The sequence below is a fragment of the Rhinichthys klamathensis genome, unplaced genomic scaffold, assembly GCF_029890125.1.
Source record: "Rhinichthys klamathensis goyatoka isolate OS25496 unplaced genomic scaffold, OSU_Roscu_1.1 h1tg000636l_1, whole genome shotgun sequence".
NCBI lineage: Eukaryota > Metazoa > Chordata > Actinopteri > Cypriniformes > Leuciscidae > Rhinichthys > Rhinichthys klamathensis.
In genome coordinates this window covers 196,360-210,507 of record NW_026607082.1, presented here as the reverse complement: position 1 = coordinate 210,507, position 14,148 = coordinate 196,360, and the positions used below count along the sequence as shown (strand labels likewise).

Sequence of the window (14,148 nt, the reverse complement as noted above, 5' to 3'; positions counted from 1 at the left end):
AATGCAAAAGAAAACTCCAGAATAAAGTAAAACAAATGCACCCTTGCCTTTGAAGGTGCTGTGCAGAGTTAACATTAAGACATTAGGAGGATCCTATTGAGGGAAAATTTGAAGCGAATATTTTAAATCTGTACACTGAGTAAAGAGATTAAATACCCAAGAGCTAAAAAAGTAATATATTAGCCATATATCAACTGACATTGTGAGATAAAAGTTAATACATTGAATGCAATTTATTGGATAAAAGGCATACATGTAAATGTACCATTTTGTGCACATCTTAATTGTACAGAAGAATCCAAAAGTCTAAGTTGACCAGTGAAAATTATTTCATTTTCTTTCCTTAATACAAAATCGTGTATGCTTCAAATGGAGGCAAGGAAATGTGACCTAGAAATGACCTAGACCTACATTTTTCAAAACCCTATATTACCAGGAATAAAATACAAGATTTTCAACATGGTTTCAGACTTTTGGACCCCATTGTAGATCAGCCACCCTGTTGTTCTCTGGCCATTAAAAATCCAGATCAGTTGACCAATACTCAATATTCAAAGAAATGTCATATTTGAATTATTGTGGCTTTACTTCTATCTTGAAAAGCTTTTATGCTGCATGATTAACTTTACGCATCAGTGAAAATGAGGTCTAAGCTTGATGCATTAATGATGTAACAATTATGCATTCAGATGAATGGCAGTATAAACAAAAATCAAACACCTTGTTTGCTTTCCACTTTTTATTTTTCCATCTTTTTCATGAAAAAACCTGAACTAAACGAACATCAATTTAAAAAAAAAAAAAAAAAAAAAAAGTCCTCAGAAAATAATTGCTATTGTGTTGCTACAAGTTGCACTTAAATTATAGCTTTCCAAGGGTAAATGCACATTTTAGCCTAAACTGTGAGCAACCCTTCCCAGGACAGGAGAATGCAGGTGAATTGGCCATTTGAGATGACAGCAAGCAGAAGAACAAACCATCAGATGAAAGAAAACAAATAAAGAGTGATTTTAGTTTGGTACGAGTGAGTAAAAACTTAGTGTGGTGGGTTAAGTGTCAACAAACATCCAGGCAGCAAAACCTTCAGTGAGGTTGAACTACCAAAAATTACGTTCAGACAGTCACTAAGAAAGCATGAGTGAACGATCTGGATCAATATGCTGAAGTCTTTATGATTCAGATTCATCCTGTGCTGCCACTACATTCTTTGATCAACAAGTTGTGGCGGATGAGAACTATCAGGATGTGCCATGCCTGTCATTTTCTTCCTCCTCGCAGCTTATCATTGACACCAACTCATCCGTGCCAAAAGATCCATGCCAAAACTTCAGTGGTCACACCAGGACAGGATTCTCTGATCAAACCTTCAATTCCCCGTTCACCAAATCCCACTTAGACTGGATTATGAAGTTCAGTTTCAAGCATATCAGTAACATCTTCTGAAGAAGTCGCTTTGGATAAGGCTGAATGCCCAGAGAAGAAGGAGCCACACACTGGATGTGCCTGGATCGGTCTCATGGGTTGTGGGAATAAAATCCTCACTGAAAATGACCTCTTCCCTGTTAGCCTGTTTTTACCCTTGCAAAACAGCGGCCATATCCTTCCACCCGTCTCTTGTCTTCAGCCTCATCCTCATGTTCAGGCTAGATCAGCCTGTATTGAGTGGGATGGAGCACTCGTGAGCTCACTAAGCAGAGCTGTGCGGAGACTGTGTGTGTGTATGTATGCGTGTGTGTGTGTGTGTATTTGTGTGCACGTTACGATATTCTCTGAATGAGTTTTTCCTCTGTCAGACAGAATAAGGTGCAGTAGGACAGGTCAGAGATGAAGTTTTCACAGCCGTGCCGAGTCACATTCCTACAGCCTCGCAGATCCAACAGAGCCAGAGCCGATAATCGCTTCATATAGGACAGACACGCATCTGTCAACTTATTACAACCTAGAGAGACAGAGAAAAGTAAAACCACCAATCAGTGAGTACCAGACTGATCAAGACTTGTGTAAAATATGAGCATATGTCACTTCTGTGTAATTACTGCTTGCAGGGTATCTTTTAAAAAATCGAATTAAAGCCAGATTAAATTAAGACATTAAATTTCTATCGTATATATCCATATGGATCAAACCCATAAAAAAAATCTCAAAATAAATAATTTAAATGCAAAACAGGGTAGCTGCAATAAATAAAATAAGTTTTATTCAATATATCAATTTGCATTGAAATTGGTTTCTGTGCAAATACCGCAAAACATACAAATTAGAGGTCAATCGATATTGGATTTTTGCTCATGCCATAATTTGTAGAAAGGCAATAAAAGGGAATATTGTGCCGATACTATTAAAATCTATATATTGAATGTATTAAATCCTTTTTTTCCGTCTTTCCTTCCTGTGACTGGGCAGCACACAGAGAAGCTAAAAAAAAAAGACAAAAAAGTTTGCATTGATTTAGGGCTGCAACTAACGAATATTTTGATAATCGATTAATCGGACGATTATTTTTCCGATTATTCGGATATAAAATTTCATTTGCTTTTTTGTTTATTATAACTAAATAAAACCCTAAATCAGGGTATTTTATGTGTAAAAGTGTACTTTAAAAAGTGCAAAAGCCACACATTGAGTTTTACTAATATCAATATTTGCATTGTTTTTAATGATAATTGCTGATGGCAAGTTGACAACCATGATTAATGTAAAAAAAAAAAAATTATATCCAACATAGTAGATCGCGTTTGAAAAACAATTAAAACTTAATAGTAGACAAATGCTATAAAAAGAGAACGGAATGGCTAACAGGCTTGATTAAAAGGACAGGAAAAATGATGCATTAGTGCACAAGTATTCGCTGAAAACAGTACAGTGACTAAAAAACAATATTTTACTGCTGCTGTTATTAACTGCCTTTATATTTAGTGCTTCTTTTTAGTGCTTTGTAAACACCGTTTTAATTTAACCTATTTCTGCGGTAGCGCTATTTTAATCCATCACTTATGTTGCGGACGAACTGATTGCGCAACCTGATGCTCGAGACAAAATACAGACATCCCAAGTCTCGCGGAAGTTCCGGGAGTCACCCGCATATTGATAGCGGCTCCCTGATGCCCGCAAATTAGTTCAAACTCCCAGAATCTAGAGCGCGCGAGCAAGAGCGCGCATGCGAGACAGAAGAGACTGTGCTCCAAACCGTGCAGCGCACGCGCGCGGCATAATCCGGAGGGAGAGAGACCTTGCGTGTGTGCCTCATGAAGCGCATGTAAGACAGAGCATTATGATTGGCCTGTTTCAACCAATCACCAGTAAACGCTCCCCGTGACGCAAGCAGACCAACTAATCGATAATGACATTCGTTATTATCGATTTTATCGATTAGTTGTTGCAGCCCTACATTGATTCAAATCCCATATAGAGTTTATTATGAAACCAAAAATATCAAGGAAAAAAAGTAATATGCATAATGCGTGACATAGGTAACATTTTTTGTTCAGATTGTACAAAATTTATATGAGCTCCAGCTACAATGTTCTTCTGCAAGATGCATGCAGTTTTGTTTACAAAACAAGATTACATAGTGTACCTTTATAGTACTTATGATTCTTATTTTGAAATGTCTATGCTTAAAGGATAATTCCGGTATTTAACACTTGGAGTCTATTTTCTAGTTTGTTTTGGATGAACTAGAGTGGTGGACTTAGAAATTTTGACGATGGGTCCTGTCTCGACTTTTTGACTATTTTAGAATCGCCTCATGAGCGCTTCAGAGTGGCTGTCTACGGGCATGCTCAAACATGTCCTTAAAACAACCCTTAACGTTCGTTTTCAAAACTGTGCAACTCACCGAGTGGTTAGTGGTGTTCGTTGATGTTCCAAAACAAGTAGCGTAGCGAAATACAGTTTCTGTCGTGTTTTATTTGCCATTTTTTAAAATCGCATTGATGTCTGCTGGAGGACTCAGTGCTCGTTGATATTACTGCGCTACCGGAAACGGAAAGGGGTCTGTTTACATTTGGTTGTAGTCTTTTCGCTTGGTTCTCCGTCTCTCAGAAGGCTAGCGTGAGCTGAGCAACTGCGGCAAAGTGGTTGTCGCCATCAAGTGGTCGGGAGTGTGCTAACGCTTCAGACTCAAATATCGAGCGGAAGTTTATACGCGGTTGTGAGGTATCTGAAAAAATAGTTCCACTATAGCAAATAACACGGATTGAAAGCATACATTGCGCCGATATATTTGTTTTTAATCATCAACAAACACCACTAACCACTCGGTGAGTTGCACAGTTTTGAAAACGAACGTTAAGGGTTGTTTTAAGACATCCACTCTGAAGCGCTCAGAGGCGATTCTAAAATAGTCAAAAAGTCGAGACCGGACCCATCGTCAAAATTTCTAAGTCCACCACTCTAGTTCATCCAAAACAAACTAAAAAATAGACTCAAAGTGTTAAATACCGGAATTATCCTTTAACTACTTCTAGCTGCTCATTCAAAAAGATGAGGTAGATAAAATATGAATGTTTACAACCATAACATATTACAACCATTGTCATTATTCATCAAAAGCAGATCTTAAGCAATTGCTTGGCATAATGCACGTATTCATTGATTGCAACTTGCAACAGTGCAGTGCTTTTTCATGTTGAAATGTGTAGCGCTGACATTTATTTGATTTAATTTAAATATTTACAACTTTTTTTTACCTTAATTTGATCTGAAACTGAATTTAAGACATTATAAGACTCTTTTTGCACCACCAGTTAGAAGTAATCAGTTGTGTTGTATTGGGACCACAAGGAAAACCTAAACAAAAATGTGGAATCAAATATCAGAAGATCAGGGGTACCTGAAAGATTGAGCTGTCTGAGTGTGTTGCGAGTGTTGCAGCCAGTAGCGGTGAGCAGGTTGATGGACTGGTCTGTGAGCCCCTGGCAGTGGGACAAATCTAACCGGCGCAGTGATGGCATATGTCTGACGATCATCTTAAGGGCAGAGTCACTCATATCCAGACCAGACAAACGCAGAGTGAGCAAACCTCTCAGTCGACTGCGACTCTCACTGCCTGTGTGACAGGAGAAAGTAAAGGTGAAAGAGTGAATGATTCACTTCAACTCACGCTGTACACAGTCCCAGTAATAATAATTATGAGTGCCTCACCTGGCAGCACAATAAGGTCTTTAATTTGTGAATCTTTGACGCCCACGGCCCAACACAAGTCAAGTGTTCGCAAACCCGGACAGCTCTGCGAACTTAACGCTGACACGCATAATGAAGAACAACCTGACATTATTAAATCTTTTAAACCTGTGAGAAACAGAGAGAGACAGAGTATTTTAGTCTTTATTGTGGTGCACTTTTCATTTTTAAGCATTAAAGCATCAGGCAATTTCAGAGTTGAGACTGTAAAAGTAAACTGTACTTGGGAGGTGATGAATGAGCCAGGCTATCTGTTTCTTTGATACAGGTGTCCAGGAGAGGTCAAGTGTCACAGGTTGTCGTTTAATGACAGCTGACAGAGCTTGGGGGGTAAGTGCCCGACAGCGACTCAGATCTATTCGTGTCCATAAGCGCTTATCACAACACCTGCAGCAGGAGAGGAGAGGATCCACAACAACTGATCAGAGTAAAATCCACCCAGTGATCAAGATAACCATAGATTACTTTTATTTTAAGAAATATGAGCATGCACTTTCTAATAATCAACCCTGTTTTTGTTCGGAATGCACAGCTATATTCCAACATACATTAATTTAGCTTAATGGAGCGCAGAGCAATTTGTAAACACTTTCTTTGATGCAAATGTTTAGTGGGCTAAATATTTTAGCTCATTTAACCCTAAAGAGAACAGGGCTTTTGTCTGAAAAAAACAAAAACAAAAACTAAATTAAAAAGAAAACGGTGTACTACACTTACCACTTGTACCAAGCCTTGCAGACTCTCATACACACAGCCAAGTCTGTCCGACCCAAGTAGCGGAACACTGATACCCAAATGTCTTTTTCACAGCCACGCTCATTTCCAACATCACGGAATGAGGGATGAGAGAGGAGAGAAGGAGGAGAAGATGTGGTGACGGCTGGAGGAGGAGGTGGTGGAGAAACAGAGGAACGAGAAGACATTGAGGAAGGTGACGGTGTGTCTCTGTCTCGACCATCTTGGTTGGTGTTCCGCCTCGTGTGGCGGCCGGAAGTGTGGGCGCTTTTGGACTGAGAGAGGCCATTCCCGGCAGGGGTCGAGGTACTGCTCCTGAGTCGGGTCCTGGGTAGCGTTTTGCGCTGGATGAAGCCAGGACCGCAAGGTGTGCGGGGAGACATAGCCGCCTCTAATTTGGGTACAATGGAGCCCGGGTCACGTTTGGCCTTTGGAGGACGCTGGAGGGTCACAGTCAGGTAGGAATCGTTCAGCAGATCATCATTCAAGTCTGAGACAAGCAAGACAGGTGGATCAGGATCAGAGTCTGATTGGTTCTCTCCATCCTCATCGTCCTCCTCTCCATCATCCAAGTCTTCCATCTCATCATCCTCTCCATCAAAGTCCTGTTCATCACTGTCTTCCTCATCATCATCCTCGTCGTCATCATCATCGTAGTCATCACCTCTTTGTCTCCGTCTCCTTGAACGATGCTCCTTATCTGACCGGCCAAGATGCCTCTCTTCATCACTGTCATCCTCATCATCATCATCATCACCCTCATCATCATCATCGTCGTCGTCATCATCTTCATCCTCCGTTTCATAGCGTCGTCGCCTCATCTGGGATCCTCCTCGTAACCTAACCCGACCACCTCTCTCCCCTCTTGCCCCAAGTCCTCGCCTCATTTTTAGTGAACTTGTTGCCAAGCTGCCTCCCCCTCGACTCCCTCGATGCGAGGAGCCTCTCCAAACACCTCGCCTACCAGCTCCATAACCTCTGCGGGATGAAGAGACCCCACCCCGGACTGACGACATCTTGCCACTATCTCCATCGTCATCGCTGCCTGAATCATCATCATGTTCCATTCCATGTCGCCGGTAGATCTTAGCCACGCGAGGATCAAGAGATGAAGACTTGCGTTTCTGAAAGACAGAAAAGACTATGTAAGAGACTAAATAAATAAAAGAAAAAACCCCACAATAAATCCACCTTTTCACAATCTCCAATAAACGACAGACAGGAAGTCATTCATTTCCAATGGAGAGAGTGCAGGAGCTGCTTGGAGTCCCAATCATATGCATATGTGGAATTTTTGATTTCAATGATCACCAAATGTAATGAATTCTAATCAAAACTAATGTCACGGTCACACTAGACTTTGAGCACACAAAATTTCGGAGGACAATGCAGCGGTTGTAATACATCACACTCAGCGTCTTTTCTAAAAATATAATTCAGTATATAATACATCTAAAAATGACACTTTACTGCAAATGTGCAGCTTTAAAGTTCACATTCACATTCTTACAAATTTGCAGGTCTGACTTCACCAAACTGTGGAACACAGTGAAATTTGCATGAGCGTATGAATGGAAGTCAATGTAACAAAAAGTGTGAGAATTACCTATATTTATGCAGTAAAATGTTATTCTTTAAAGACGGTTTCTGTCAAATAGGCAGTTATAAATAATTATGCGCAAAATAATTATTTACAGTGGTTCGCCCTAGAAAACCTACTGTTTTTTTCTTTCAGATGTGGTGAATAAGCGGAGGGTGACAGCTGCTTCACAACCAATATGAAAGTTGTGCCCGATGGGGGAATGTGACAATCATATGATAATGAGGGTGGGAAGGTAGCTTATGGGACCATTTCATTTAAAAATGTATGATAAAATATTTTTCCAATGCTAGGCACCTACTAAACCACCATCCAGAAATTGGGCATAAAAACTAGCCAAAACTTTTTTACAATTACCGTATATTAATCACAACAAAAGTCTGTTAACTTGTCATATAAGCAACATGTCAGCAAGGTCCAAAATTAACTTTTTGGCTCACCTGCCACAGGGACTGGTAGATAAAAAAAAAAAATCCACCAGCCAAGCATATTTTTTTACCGGCCAAAATAATAAACAGCCTTTTTGTGTCACATATACATTCATTTAAATTTTATATATGATCAGTAACTGAAGGACTGCTATATTCACTTGACCTGTGGAGGGCGCTCTGTTCAGAATTTGACCACGTCATGTTTTTTTTTGGAGCTCTGAACAATCTGCCCTGCTGTTTGTGCATTTGTTTGTTTGCGTGTGTGAGCAAGAGTGACCAAGTTTGTCTTTTCTCTTGGTTTCTTTTTATGTAATTCGTCCCCCTTTTCGTCTGTGGGTTTTCGTTTCAAAAGTTGGCTCACTCATGGGCGTCAGTTTGGTTGAAATGTGCTGGGGACAGAGACGCATTCAGAAGTGCATTTTCAGAAGTGCTGGGTACAATGACGCAATAAGTAAATAGTACAGTTAGTACAAAATATTCTAATGTCACAGAACGGATGTACCTAACACAAATAAATAAAACAACTCCAGTTAACTATCAGAGCATTCATTTAGTTCGCTATTAAGAGATCTAGCGCTTAAAAGTGTTATTTTTGAAATCAAGCTGAGCACTCGTTGCCACTGCGATCAGTGTCATGGATACAGCTGTTCTCCTGTGGCTCGCGCAGTCTTCACCCGGATGCGCTCTTCGATCTATCGCCGTTGCGGAGACTCTCTGCATTTTATTACATTACTATTTTGTAGGGCTGGGATAAACGATTATTTTTTAAACGATTAATCTAGCGATTTTTTATTTTTATGCATCGATTAATCTAACAATTCATTTTTCCAGTCCGATTCAATTTCGATTCGATTATCTCCCCATTAATTGACTAATAGCACTCTATACATGTTGATTTACATATCTGAATGAAAAAAAAACATGAATTCCTTAACATTGCAATATGTTTATTGCTCTTAAAATTCCAAAATAAAAGACTATATAAGTGCAAAGTAATGCATTCTTATTTTCGTAACATTCTCATTTTCCACTAGATATGTTCCTCATTATCTCATCAGCAATTTCGATTTCGGCACGCTCTGCAGCAGCTGAGCACTAAGGAGCGAATGTACAGTGACGTGACATCACCAGATTCAAACTGTGCTTTCGCGCTATGGCTGGCGCTGAGCCAAAGACGGACGCGCTCAGCGCTTGTCATCATAGGCTATATCACAACTGTTCAGTGTTTTTAACCACATAATGTTTATTTTAGGTTTCAGACATTTAAATACATTTAATTTATAGTAAAACAATACATTTATAGTTTCTCCCAGTTCACCGGCCACTTACTTTCATGTATTTCGGGAGAAACTGATGAATTCATGTGCTGTAATAAATCCAACAGACAGGAATCTCGGAACTGCGGCCCAAACAAAAACATGACGGCGACATCTCTCGCATGCATTGTGCGTGCGTGCCGCCCTGCACTTCTGAAAGTCTGAGGAGCCACTCGCAGTGGCGGTTCTAGCCCATTTCAACTGGGGGGGCCAAGCTGGGGCCAGTTGTACTGTTTGAGGGGCCAGTTACATTTAGACCTTATTGTTGTCATATCATTTTCTGCACTGCTGCAGGCATTAACAGGCAAAATACCGTGTTTATAATCATTCAACAATGTATTTGCATTTCCATTATATTTTTACATTTGCATTACATATTCAGTATTAGTCACAGTAACTGTAATAGACATGATGTCCTTCTTTCTCTTCATTTTGAGAACTATAGAACAAAAGCAATGGGGACCAAGAAGCTTATTAATTCATTTACTGAAAATAACTGACTTGATATGTCAAGTTTACAGGGTTCCTGCACACTTTTTAAAGTCAGATTTAAGGCTTTTTAAGACCTAAAGAAATCAAAATTAATACCGTACATTAGGGGTGTGCAATATGTACAAAAATATATTTCAATATTTTCAACATTTTGTTAATAATTAGACAATATTTTACTGATTGTGTTTTTGTGCTGGTGCCATGGCTGCTTTAGGCCTGTTGTTGACAGCTGACTCACGAAGATATTAATATTTTTCATATTCTATGCAGTGGTCAGTTCACAGCAGTGACAGAAATACATTTTTTAATTAAGGGGCAATATTTGCCACCTTAAATTGATTTCCAGGGGCATTTTCACCTATATATGGACATTTTTTCTAAACTTATTTAGAGTTATGCATCACCTTTTATGTCAAATACTAACATTCAAATTATACAGTAATTATACTTATTTATACAATAATACTTAATTATGCAATAATTATACAGTACCACTGTTACCAGTCAAATTAATTAATTCAATCAAAATCCATCTTTGCAGTGCAGAGGTGACACAGAAGTGGCATTAATATATTTACACTCCATTTACAATTGCATAAATAAAGCTATGAGATTTTTTTTAAATCAATATTTTAATATGAAATTATTTCTAATTTTAACGTTTTAATTAAAGGATACTTTAAATATGAAACTAAAACCGCCAGTAGGCGGCGGCAAGTACCTGTAAGAGGGATTCATTCATTCAAACGATTTGTTCAAACGGCTGATTCATTCGGGAAAGCAGCGAGTGATTCGTTCAAAACGCGGATTTCAGTCAATAAATCATCGCTGTGTTGCATTGAGACTCACTACGGTTTCATTATGAAATTCTAGTCGGCGAAATAAAGGGAAAACAAACAATATTGACAATATTGTGTCTAAAAAGTAACTCCCAATGTTAACTTATTGTTAATTTAACTGTTGTATAACATAAATATCACAGTTGCAATTGTGCACGGGAAAACGGCACTCTTGCTGATGTGATATTCTAATATAAGAACATAATATGATATAAATATAAGACAAAAACTAATTTGGGGACATAGCCTACCTATGAACTGCACACAGCAGTGAAAGGACGATAGACAAATGCTATGTCAGCTCACAGTGCCTCGTACATAGTTAAAACAATGATTACAATATCATAATAGACAATACACATCGCACACCCCATACGCACATAAAGAATGAACTTACAACTGAACTGACATTTACCAACTTTCTTCTTCTCTCCTCTCTCGCGTGCAGGAGACAGGCGTTATTCTGCCGCGATTCCCGCGAATGTGATGCGAATTGTCACGTGAAAATGCAAATCCACAAAGATAGAAAAATAAAAAATAAAACGCATACAACGATAGCAAAAAACAGTTTTGTAAAAATTATTTCAAACTCCACATTTAGGGGGGCCACAAGGGGGGCCAAGCTTTTTGTCACAGGGGCACGGGCCCCCCTGGCCCCCCCTCTAGAACCGCCACTGGCCACTCGTGTTGCTATACTACTCTTCGGCGCCACCGTCTTTGTTTTGGGTCTGACGAATCGACGCGAATATTTTGCGTCTACGTATTTTTTGCTGTCCCAGCCCTACTATTTTGGTATGAACATTCACCCGCCAGTGTGGCAGCCTTTTGAGATTTACTCGCCAAACGGAAAATCTACCCGCATTTGGCGGCTGGCGGGTGTTGATTTCGGACCCTGCATGTCAGTATAAAATTATTTAAATGTTACTAAATTTCACTAAGTTTAACATTTTGTGTTTTTAATGTTACTTTCATTAGAAGTTTAGAAAAACATTCAAGCACTGATAAACACAATCTTCCAAAAAACAAATATAACTTACATGTGTTTTACCACCCTCCAATTTTAGCTGCAAAACAGAATAATAATAACATACTGTGGTAAATATGAATTTGAAAAGAAAGAACAGTGATGAACGCATCAGGATCACTGAATGGAATCACACAAGCTGCAAACACAAAGCTAATTCTGAAACCCTCAGCAACTCAAAGCAGTGATTGGGCACGATGATGATGAACAGGGCTGGGTGGGCCAAAAAGAGAGCGAGAGAAGACACAAAAAAGGTGGAACAAATTAGAGGGAATTGACTGCTAGAGGTAGAGAGAGAGCAGAGAAGAGAATACAGATTTGAGCGGCTGTGCATGCGGCAGCAGTGGCGTGAGTAAGGCGGAGCCTCTCACCCTCTTCCTGAGCCGCTGCTCAGGGGCTGCTGCCCGTTTCTGGAGCGACCCGTGAGAGAGAGAAGAGGGGGGCCGCCCGACCCCGTGCCATGCCCCGCCCTCGCCCCCACGCCCCCCTGACCCATCCTGTGCCGTGATGTCATCACCGCTGCCTGACGACTGGCACACAGGAAAACAGGCGTTACTGTTACACACGCACATCGGAGTGTGTACAACACAGTAAGCTCTCGGCATGCATTTTTCTACATGGTGTGATTGTTTGTGTATGCATGTATGCAGGCCTGCATAAGCTAGTAGCATTAGAACAAAAACCCTCATTTAAAAAAAACATTACATCTGGGTGTGAGAAAATCTTACCTCAGAATCTGTTTCTTTGCCGAAAACACATTTGGGACACTCCCAGCAGCTCGGTAGGTCTTTGTTCACCACTCCCTCACCAGATGTCTACAGAGACAGAAGAAAACAGATTTTTAACAGTAAATCTAATTATAATACAGAGGGAAAAACTATAGATGGGCATTGTACTCATATCAACAAGAGCCAACAGAGCTGAACCATCCCACAAAGCCTCCAGTCACTATGCTCACCAGGTAAAGGAATCTGAATAAAGAATTTTGAGAAGTGTATTGAATTGCTGTGGTAATAAGGTTTGTACCTTCAAACAGCTAGGATGAGCTATCTGAGCACAGTTGGAGCACTCCATGAGCTCTTCACTAGTCTCCTGGTTGCCTTCCTCACAGATCTCACATACAGCTGATAGCGGCAGACCAGGCTATTGAGAGAACACACAGAGAAAGTGTTATTAATAAATAGAAGCAAACAAAGGAAGACTACATTAGCCATGCTCAATGTATAGACACTCACAGCGAGACACTGGCGCAGTACACAGGTCTGTTTGAGTTTGCCAGGGCCACCAAATTTCTTCATGTCTCTGCAGAAGTTGCAGTCTCCACATTCTGTGCGTAGACAGGCCTCACAGCGTTTACAGCGCACGCGGCGCCGTCGCAGGACCGACATATTGGAGGCTGGTTTCACTGGCCGTGAAATAACGGGTGTGGTTGAGAGCTTGGGACGAATGACAGGTGGAGGGGGAGGAGGGGGCTGGTACCAGGGGGGCTTGGGAGAGACAAAAGAAATGAGAGGTAAGCACTGCAGTGTGGTGTGGTGTGTTTAGAATAAGAGTATTCAAACAGAATAAAAAAAGTGAAACTGCAGATTTTAAGGTTTTATTTTAAATATCATTATGCTTAAAAAATGCAAGTTAAATCAACCTTGATTTGTTTAAATCAAGCTGTTTACTATTTAGGTAGTCACAATTGTCCGAGCAACAAAGAACATTTTCTGGTCATATTAGACGCGCACCAAAATCAAAAGAAAAAAGGGACAAATAACATTGTGTTGAGCAATTAATTTCATATGGTAATGAAAAATCACTGTCAGGACAATGCTTTTGTCCCACCATATATTAAGTTAAAATCAAGACAAAATAAATTATTAAAACCGATTATACAATAAGAAATTCCTAATTTTAATCCACTTCATGCCATAAAATAAACCAAATAAAAATAAATGGACGAAAAGAAAAACTCTTTAAGTTGCATGATTCACTTAAAGGGTTTTCTGTAAAGTCAATTAAAAATACTTATTTAAAGAAACTAATTCTGTGATCTTACCCTCCTCGGCCATCTGACAATGGGTTTTCCCGTGTAAGAGAGTTTAGGGATGTCATTGGCATGTTCTTTCAATAACGCCTGAAAGTGAGAGAAAAAACATTTTTCATCACTAACCATTATTTTTTTAAATATTTCAACCATCATATTAAAAAATGACTCCTTAAGCGGTGTTCACACTGCCAGCGACAACGAAACATGATTCCATTCATTTTTAATGGAGAGCTGGTGATTTCTGCCGACACGAGTGACAGTGACCGTTGTCGACAGGATGTAGGCCTGTCCAGCAACGTGACAAAGGCTGAGAAAAGGCTTTATACAAATTAATAGCGATTTTCAGGAGCGACAACAGACAGGAGTGAAGTCAGTGGAGCGCACATGATCCGTCACTACGTCTTGTAGTTGAGTGTCAGTGGTAGACATGTGCCTGTATTCGGTAATATGATAATGATATGATAATATGATTCCACATGGTGGAACGAGTGA

The 14,148-nt window shown here is 39.8% G+C and overlaps 1 protein-coding gene across 8 annotated transcripts in view; it reads right to left on the bottom strand.

Annotated features, from left to right (window-relative positions):
- Nucleotides 1-719: 719 nt before the first annotated feature.
- Nucleotides 720-14,148, bottom strand: part of kdm2aa (lysine (K)-specific demethylase 2Aa) — a 48,321-nt gene continuing 34,892 nt past the window's right edge. For 6 of the 8 annotated variants that reach the window (XM_056241306.1, XM_056241307.1, XM_056241303.1 and 3 more), the window contains 11 exons: nt 13,666-13,743; nt 12,857-13,108; nt 12,648-12,764; nt 12,350-12,436; nt 11,993-12,151; nt 11,635-11,661; nt 5,902-7,043; nt 5,408-5,571; nt 5,146-5,292; nt 4,835-5,050; nt 720-1,939 (listed from right to left, as the gene is read on the bottom strand). In XM_056241306.1, the coding sequence (XP_056097281.1) occupies nt 1,758-1,939; nt 4,835-5,050; nt 5,146-5,292; nt 5,408-5,571; nt 5,902-7,043; nt 11,635-11,661; nt 11,993-12,151; nt 12,350-12,436; nt 12,648-12,764; nt 12,857-13,108; nt 13,666-13,743 (2,571 nt within the window). In that variant the 3' untranslated portion in view covers nt 720-1,757. The remainder of the gene's footprint in view (nt 1,940-4,834; nt 5,051-5,145; nt 5,293-5,407; nt 5,572-5,901; nt 7,044-11,634; nt 11,662-11,992; nt 12,152-12,349; nt 12,437-12,647; nt 12,765-12,856; nt 13,109-13,665; nt 13,744-14,148) is intronic. The other 2 variants (XM_056241305.1, XM_056241309.1) reach the window with 2 other exon arrangements.